The 9,881-nt window shown below is 33.2% G+C and overlaps 1 protein-coding gene across 1 annotated transcript; it reads right to left on the bottom strand.

The window, feature by feature from the left end:
- Positions 1-3,286: 3,286 nt before the first annotated feature.
- Positions 3,287-4,969, bottom strand: LOC111410017 (glucan endo-1,3-beta-glucosidase, acidic-like). Its single transcript, XM_023040172.1, has 2 exons — positions 4,835-4,969; positions 3,287-4,385 (listed from the first exon to the last, which is right to left on the bottom strand). Exons 1-2 carry the CDS (start codon positions 4,911-4,913, stop codon positions 3,436-3,438), a joined length of 1,029 nt encoding a protein of 342 aa, XP_022895940.1. The 5' UTR covers positions 4,914-4,969; the 3' UTR covers positions 3,287-3,435.
- Positions 4,970-9,881: the final 4,912 nt, after the last annotated feature.

Raw genomic sequence — 9,881 nt, 5'->3', positions numbered from 1 at the left:
TGAAAGGTTTTGCATTTTCAGGTTGGTGTGGCACCTTTCTAATTTTAATTTCTTTTCTCATTATTTAATTGATAATTGATTTAGATTGTATCTTCACACCCTTTAATTTGAATATTTAAATTATGTTCAGAGTCTTATAGGTACCGAGGTGCTTTTCGGGTCACATCGTCTCCCTTCATATATAGGAATCTTTGGAGGTAAGAAGTAGTTCGACATAGAAGCATTTCAGAGCTCATAGAAGAAGGGAAGGTTCTTGTCAACATCATCAAACTCATAAGACCTACATGGTCCATCAGAGTCTTCTTCGTTAGCTTGATACCAAGGTGGTTGGGAGGTTCCTGCTTGCTCTCTTGTGGCCTTTGCTAGCCTTCTCTCTCACCTATTTTTAGGTGGGGGGAGGTCATCTTTAGGCTCTTGCATTTACTTGTGAGCACCTGCATGGGAGGCTGATCGCCTCGGACTTCTTCGCATAAAAGATGTGATACCTCACCTCGACCTTGGAAGGTCAGTCTACTAAGGTACCTCAGATAAATTGATGCATCGCCTCGACTTTGATCCCACCTCCACTACGTGGGATGGTGATATGAAGATGATCTAGAGCCTCGTCAGAAGAGACGTAACACTACACATTAGACCAAATATTTGTTATGCCATTTAGATAGAAAATGAGTATCAATCTAATTTTGGACCAAAATGGATGGTGCCGTTAAATATACAACCGTCCTTGGTGAACTAAGTATTTTATGCTAGTGAACTCAGTGTCAGATTTGTCCACGAGGATGACATAGACTTGGATTTTCGTTGGATGCTGACTTTGAAAAGTCAACATTAAAAATTATGTTTACACTTGATGGCGAGCTATAATATGGAGGGAGCTTGAAGTGATCATGTATTGCTGATTCAAACAATAAGACTAAAGATGTAGCAGCTTGTGAAGCAATCAAAGGAATTCGAGTAAATTCTTCGCTGATCTTTGGTGGTACCTATATCAATTAAACCCCTGAGGTTATACAAAAATAACAATAGGGTGGTAGCTAATGTAAAAGAACCGAGAAGGCATCAAGGAGAAAAGCACTTAGTGGAAAGAAGACATCTCTTAGAAGAGAATGCACAATCAGATGTGATGATTGCAAGATTTCCTGTATAAAATACTTTGCCAATCTATTACCAGTAGCATACGAGCTATGGATTTTGAGGATCAAGATAAAAGAGAAAGAACGCATGACGTGTCACATACACTTTAGGACAAGTGGGAAATTGTTTGAAATCTTTGGATAGGTGCCCAAAAGTATATGGATAGTACTGTAGTAAAATAAATATTCCAAATATTATCGAATAAATAATAGGGCTATATTTTATTTTTCTATGAAAGGAAGTTGTATGATTTTTGAGCATGTGTATAACTTGCATTCGGTTAGTGAGTGATGTACATAATAGAATGGTAAGTATAGAAGACACTACTTTTATATGTTGGTCGAAAAATTAATTCCCACAACCTTAGAATAAACGGTTGTGAATCTATATGGTTAAGGCTGTAATAGTTGTTACTGTATCAATTAGTGAGTAGTGACAACTAGTACACTTGGCATATCACGAAGTGTATTAGATTGGAGTATTTTCTATAAGAGTTTAACTCTAATGCATAACCATGGTAGAAAGATTTAAACATCACATTTACTGCTTTAGATTTATGGATTAATAGTTGCTATTTTTGAAATTTAGCCCCTGTTTGGTTTCCATTCATTGGCTATAAAAATGAAAACTATGACTGTTATCTATCACATCAAGCCATTATATTTGACTTTCTGTCTTTTGCATGACTTCTTTAACGGTTATATTTTTCATTCTCATTCTTACAAAAATAAGCGCCAAACAGGGCCTTAGAATCTTTGAAATTTGGGGATCGGCCACCTAATTCAAATGGTAAGAGTCTACCTAAGTATTTTCTTCTGATCAAAGCTTAGTATTTGGCGAAAGGCAAATTATTATAATGATTTGATGGCAAAGAAATGTTAAAAAAAAATGTTAGCATAAGAAAGAAATTCAGTAATAAGGGTAAAATGGTCAATTTATTTCAAATAGTAATTATTTGATGTTTAGTAGCGGTAATGAATTAAGATAACAAGTTAAGATATTTAATTGCATTTAGAGAGGTCAGTCTCGGACTTCTATTAGAATAAGCCCACGTTAATAATCGAACTTGATAGATTGGACAAGATATTCTGTGTTCAGTTATTAGCTTGGTTTATACTAGTCTGATTAGGTCCTTTTAATAGCTCAGAAAAATTCAAGGACTTAATTATAAAAATATTTGGAGACTGGTGGCTGCATGTATTACCTGGTCAATTTCTGACCGAAGACAATTGGTTGATCACATGGTCAAACCTAAATTTTAATTAATTAAAAATCAAAATTTGAATTTGGCCACGTATTGTAATTTTGACAATTACTTGGAAGACTTCATGAGACTCTTTAAGCCCTTGTTTTTTTCTCATTATTTAATTATTAAAATGAAAAATATAATCGTTATTCATTACATAAACGACCATATTTGATTTTATGTGAACTGATGAGAACCCTGTGAATCAAATATTGTTGTGATTCACAGGGTTTGCGTTGATTCAAATTTATTTATATCTTTTGTGTGGAACTCGTAATAGCTATGTTTTTCATTCTCATTCTTACATTAATGTGGTTCAAATGGGATATAATATACCTTTTCTAGTAAAGAGTCAATCCGTAAAATTATCCTTCAATAAACTCTTCAAATTAATATTTTAAAATAGAGAGTGAGTTCAACTTTCCAAAATTAAATATATACAATATTATTTATTTATTTATTATTACTATTTTTTGAGTAGTAAAATTATATGATAGAGATAAAGAGGCAGTTTGAGTACTTAAAATATTTACTCTCCAAGTTTTTAGTTTAAATTTTAAGATACTTTTTAAATTGCAAAATATGTTCTTTAAAAATAGTATCTTGGAGATGCTCTAAGATACTACATTGACCTAAGATTTCCTGAACAATGAAACATTACTTTATTCAAGTCTATTTAAAGAATTGAAGACTAGATATTTCATAACAAGTTACTTTAAAGTTGATTGTTGGCGTGTAAAGAACCTTATTTAACGAGGTGTAACTCACATTTTCTCAACATTCTCAGTCTGGTATCTGCAAATTTGCAGGAATCTTTTGAACTAGCCATCTTTATCGAGGGCTTTATAATTGAAAAAGAGAGATAAAGATAAAAAGATGAACAGAAAATGGAAAAGTAGTCCACTGTTGATTCAATTCGTTTTCTTATTGTCATTGAAATTGGCTGCTTATATCTCTCTTTATTGCTTATCAAATAAACTAGATGACCCTTATTTAGAACTTAATAAGTACCAGTTCTGGAGCATCGTCGTCAGCGATACACTTTTTTTCTATAACTAGTTAAAGCTGATTGGGTACTTAGCATTTTTGTCTGGTTGGAAGAGCCCGAAAAATTTCTCGTATTCAGGGCTCTTCTGATCTTCATCAAACATAGCGAAAATGTAAGTTTCTATAGCTCTTCCAGGCTTTTTGGGGGTCCCTTCCTTCACGCGTTTCACCAAATTAGTATTATAGGTCATTGCCTTATCAAGAGATGTGTCTTGTCCTCCAGCCGAAGGCCAACCACTCTCCGATACAACAATTACCAGAGTCGAGCCACCAGCCTTTTCAAGTGCTGCATACATGGCATCTACCATGGCGTAGAAAAGATTCTGATACCGTGTTCCATCAGGCGTTACAATGCCAGATGACGTAAAAAGAGCATATTCGAGGCTAATATTTTGATCACCGATGCGTGAAAAATACGGATATATGTTGACAAGTAAAGGCGCTCCGTTGTTCACCAAGAACTGAATGATCTCACCAAGATACGATTGATCTTCAGACTTAATTACACCTTCTGATGGAGGATAAGAATTACTGAGTATTCCGAAATCAATAGAAGTGGAAACCTTGATCTGGTCCCCCAGTCCAGCTGCGGAAATTGCAATTTGAACGTTTCTCATGGCAGCGAGGACAAATGGTGCATACTGAGATGTGTCCTCTCTTGATGGTCTCACTTCATTTCCAACTGCAATGTATCTAAACCTGACATCAGGATAATTTCTTACATTGTTTTGAATCCAAGTATTTGCATTATCCTGGCTAGCAGCAAGATCTCCAAGGCGATCGTTTGGAACACCAAGCATGAGCTCAATGTTGGTGCCTCTAAGAGCCTCAAGAGTAGGCTGGTCCGGGTCGTAGATTCGCATTCTTTGGATGTTATTCTGATTATATAGCTGGATGACTTCTGGAGCAGGTGGCAATACGTTACCTTTCCTTCCATAACAAACTCCTGTCTGAGCCACTATACCATAATGAACATTAATATTACTGATCGTGTCTGTTAAAAGTTCATGTAAAATCGTTTTTCTGAAAACACTGCTATCAGAAGATATGGAAAAGATACAAACTGAGTATTAAATTAGCTCAATCGTGTTTTAAACAATAGAATTCATTTCTATTAGCTAAATTTGCCTATTATTACATAAATTATCGTGGAATACTCAAAGTATCAGGGACTTCGACTAAGCACATAATTGTTATGCAGAAATTATAAAAATTCATAATCTGCAGATTATATGCCTCTAGGCCTATGGTACATTTTGTCGTTAACTTAATTTCATGTTTGATAAGTTAGATAGGATAGTACAGAATATTAAAGGAAAAAAAGACTAAAATCTTATTTGTTAATTCTATGTAATTCTATCTAGTACTATGCAGTAAGATTGCTCTAAGAGTGAAAGAGAAACGGACCTGTGAAATCAAGGACAACCAATATGAGAAGCCCAAATAGAGCCATTTCAACAGTGAAAAGATTTCTGATACCAGCCATGAAGTGTGAAAATAAGAATAAGCTATAAAATGATATATTTGTTTTAGAAGCAGATATAGAATATATTGTACATGGAACTTGGCACTCCGAAGTCCCTCTTTTATAGTATAAAATTGGTTATAGTTTGAAAATTCATAAATCTTTCATTCTATTATGAGAATGACTTCGTCAATGAATGCCTCATTTCGCTGGCTGCCCTGGCCAATTTTGATCCATGCATTACGCCAATTCGGATCTTTTTGTAAGTCTACCATTGAACCAAATGAAATGGCAAAGGGTATTTAGTCTGTTGTTTTCATTGTTGACCCAAAATTATTGAGAATGAGGTTTAGTATGTAGTTTTCATAATTGCCATCTTGTACTTCTCTAATAATACGTAAACAAGGTATTTCTGGTTTATCTTGGAGAAGATATATAAAAGATATTTGTAATCAATCATTTATTACTTGGGGGAATAATATTATTTCATTGCGACAAGTATAGATAATTGAAAATAATAATCGACGTATTTGGATATTTCCCTTCAACTAATCATGTCAAATAAATGTAGGGTTGAATGGAATTATTTAAAGGGAAAATGAATTATGGGAGTGTGAAACTTGAACAATTGATTGGTCTGTGTAGATATGTATCTTTCACATTGGAATTCACAACCAAATATGTCTTTGTTCCAATGGTCGCGTACGACCTATGCAAAAGATAGGCTAGTTCACTTGAAGAGATTATTTCTACGATCAGATCCGAACCATGTTGTACATGAGCAAGCTCTGTAAGATTCAGTAAGTGAAAAGCCATCGTATGAGCCTTTATGATGAGGGCTCAAGGTATGTAGGATAATCAAAGTAAACACCAAGGATTATTAATTGTCAATAATGGACTTAGGCATACATAACCGTTTAAGTTGTCGAGAGAGAAGCAATATTTATTAATAGATGCATCTCTTCGAGAATAAAGTCAAATTCATTTTTTAATCAAATACGTAATGTGTATTGGATTGTGTTCACAAAAGCACAAGTATTGTTGTAATATTTGAAATTTTTATTATCAAGCAGTAAATATATTTTGTTGTTTATTTACTTTTTGATTGTTACCCTATAATATTTAGCTTATCAAGTGCCTTTGATAACTTTCATATAATTGAACTGACGATCTCACTTCGTAAAATATAATATGACAATTATTTTGATTGAGAATTCATAGAGGTCATGATTGATAAACAAAGGTTGGACATGGGCTGCCCTAAAATAGTTTGAAATTCATAAAATGAAGATGAAAAATTTATTAACGCTTTTAAGAAGAAAATGACATAGTAAAGAAAATAAAAATAAAAATAAAAATTCATGAACATTATTAACAAACCAAAATATAAGGCAAAATTAATTTTCTGAAAGTGTCCCATGGGTTAATTTCCAATAAAATTAATGTGGAAGGGAAGACCAAGACTTTTCTCGACTCATTTACTACATACAAGTAGGCGTATTATGTGGGTGAGCTGCTCATCAGTTCGGCTCGCCCTACTAATGACTCAAGCGATGGTTTGATCACGCAGGATGCTCATCAACTTGTCAAATAAGAAAAATATGCAATATCTGTAAATGAAAAATATGGTGAGCCATGAATAGCTTGCAAGCCAGCTCAACTCGCCCCTACCAAGGAGCGAGTTCATGGGATGAGTTGTGATAAGGCAAGCTTTGATTGAGCTAATCGATTTGCTCGTATGATCCAATTTAACACATCTACATATGAATTTGGAAATAATATATTGTATTCGGCTTCTTGTGTACTTACATTATAAAATCAAATAAAAAAGAGTATCAAGATCTTCCTTCACTCAACTAGGTTCAAATACAAATAATCAAATTTCAATCCTAGAAATCTATTGAATAGACAAATTTCTATTCTCTACAAGTCGTTTGAAAATTTGGCCTAGCGATCATAATACTAAGCGATAACTAATACGCAGGTTAGGTAACAATTTATAAAGTGTGCTCACTTGTATGTAATTACAAAGTTTCTTAATATTCTTTTGTTCATTTGCTGTGAATAAGCTCAGCCTAGAGGTTTGCCTATGGTACTCTCTCGAGAAAGGACTTGTAAATTGTGCCACAAAATCACCATTGACTACATGCAAGTTTGGTAAAAATATACTGTGTGGCAGCCAGTGTAATTTGTGTTGCAAAACAAAATTTGAATCTGAAAGCTTCGGTTCTACTTGAAGAAATTAGAATCTATCTTATATAAGAATTTAAAATTTTCTATAAAATAACCATTTATCGACACTAGTTCACTTGCCTTGTTGTATTAGATAGAATGTTGTCATGTAATCTCGACGAGAATACCTAAATAGTTTGTATTCGTAAAATGAATTAACACTTTTATAGAAAATGACATAATTGTTAACAAATAAAATAAAATAAATTCTCGAACATGAACATTATTAACAAACCAAAATATAATCCACAAATAATTTTCTGAACGTGTCCCATGGGTTAATTTCCAATAAAATTAATGTGAAAGTGAAGACCAAGACTTTTCTCCACTCATTTACTATATGCAAGTAGGCGTGTTATGTGGGTGAGCTGTTCATCCGCTCGGCTTGCCATACTAATGAGTTGAGCAATGATTTGATCACGCAAGATGCCCATCGGCTTGCCAAATAAGAAAATATGTAATATTTGTAAATGAAAAATATGGCAAGCCACAAATGGCTAGCAAGCCAGCTCAACTTACCCCACCAAGGAGCGAATTCGTGGAGCGAGTCTTGCCTGATTTTCAGTGAGCTAATCAATCTGCTCGACTGACCCCATTTAACGCATCTACATACAAATTTGGAAACAATACATTGTATGTGGCTTCTTGTGTACTTACATTTTAAAATCAAATGAAGGGAATATCAAGATCTTTCTTCACTCGACTAGGTCCAATTGCAAATTATCAAATGGCAATTCTAGAAATCTATTGAATAGACAAAAATTTCTATTATCTGCACGTCATTTGAAAAATTAGCCTAGTGATCATAATACTAAGTGCTTGTTTGGTAGAGATTTTGATAATTGATTTTTTGACCGTTAGAGATAAAGTGAGTCCTATCTAGAGAGAAAAATTCAAAAATGATGATTAGAATAGTAAAATAACAGTCAAAAAATTGATTTTAATTGACTTTTAAGTCCTACCAAACATGCTCTAAGCGATAACTAATGCGCAGGTTAGGTAACAATTTAGAAAGTGTGCTCACTTGTATGTAATTACAAAGTTTCTTGGTATTGTTTTGTTCATTTACTGTGAATAAGCTCAAATAAGTGGTTTGCCTATGGTACTATCTCGAGAAAGGACTTGTAAATTGTACCACAAAATCACCATTGACTACGTGCAAGTTTCGTAAAAATCTACTGTGTGGAAGCCAGTGTAAATATATTGAAGGAAGACCAAGATTCCTATTCACTCAAGTATACCAAATGATCAAAAGTGAAGTCCATAACCGTATTGGCTAGACTATAATTCTATCTATACAAGTCAGTCCAAAATTTTGACTAATCGCCATTCTACTGTGCCACATCTTATACGAAAGTTTGGTAACAATAGTCAAAGTCCGAATAACGCAAAGTCAAGTCCATAGCTCTATTGATTTTAGTTCTATCATAATACGCAAGTATGCTAACAATTAATAAATCTGGCCTTTGTGTGTGAAGTACCAATTTTCTTGATATTTCTTTTCTAACATAAATTATATATTTATATAAAATCAAATAAAATTAAATAGAAAACGCGAGAAAAGAAAAATAAACACAAATATTTAGTTCGCTAGTATGAATTTGGGCATGTTACTTTCTTTCTACAGAAGTCTTGAGTCTTGACGCGCAATAAACCACAACCAAGAACTGGAGGAAGAATTTTTTGTCCATAAATGATGCTGTATTGTAAGGTTGATGTGAAAATTGGATTTGGCAACCACATATTAGACTTCTTAGGCAAAGTAATAGAGAAAGACCATTAAGAATACAAATATTGAGTCCTCGTTCACAAGCGAAAACACGAACTTTCTTAATATTCAAAAATGGAAAGGAAAAAAGAAAGAAATAAAATAAATAAAAGGTGCCCTCAAGGACACAAAGAGACTTAGAGACGGACTTTTCGACAGATAGTGGTGAATTTTTTCTTTTATTTTCTTATGATCTTCATTAGAGATGCGTACTCAAAGATTGTGCAGAAAGTAGTCTTTCCAAAATCAAGTCGTTTATTATTGAGTGGAATGGATGTGACGCCGAGGCAGTGTCTTGTTTGCATTTAGAGCTAAACTGTGAAGTTTGAAGAGTTCAGAGTGAGAAATTACAGTGTTCAAAGGGGCAAGATGTTAATATTAGAATACATGCATTTAATGAAAAAAGTGATAAATTTAAGGACAAATGAAGAAAAAAAGGGAATGAGTTTCTAAATATCAAGTTTCAGTCATATATGCGAAAAAAAATTCCACCTAATAGCAAAACGCGACAGAAACAAGAAAACAAACCGGTTTAAAAAAAGAAAAAGAAAAATAAGAATCAAATTTCATTCGACAAATTGTCAACAACTACAGAAAAAATAAAAAAATAAAAAATCCTTAGCTAAAAAACTTTAGAGTATAATGTTCTCCTCACTCTCTAAACTTCTCTCTACACAAAATCAGAATTATTAATGGACGACAAGAATCTGCTTGAACGTTTTTTCTAATTCTAGCTCTCTATACCACTTTTCATTCTTTCTCAATGTAATGGTTATGCCTGATGTAGAATCAATTTTGTATATAAACACTTTTAATATATAATTGAAGCAATTTTATGGTAGATCGATTAATACTTAATTAAATTAAATAATAGAGTTTGCAGATTCAAGTTTTTGTAATTTGTTAATCGTAAGAAATTGTGATTGTGAGATACAAATTACATATGATTGAACCTTAAATTATACGTGATCGTAAGTAATAACGAGATA

The sequence above is a fragment of the Olea europaea genome, chromosome 15 (assembly GCF_002742605.1).
Source record: "Olea europaea var. sylvestris chromosome 15, O_europaea_v1, whole genome shotgun sequence".
NCBI lineage: Eukaryota > Viridiplantae > Streptophyta > Magnoliopsida > Lamiales > Oleaceae > Olea > Olea europaea.
Note: the sequence above shows the minus strand (reverse complement) of the source record. Positions and strands in the feature narration are given on the sequence as shown.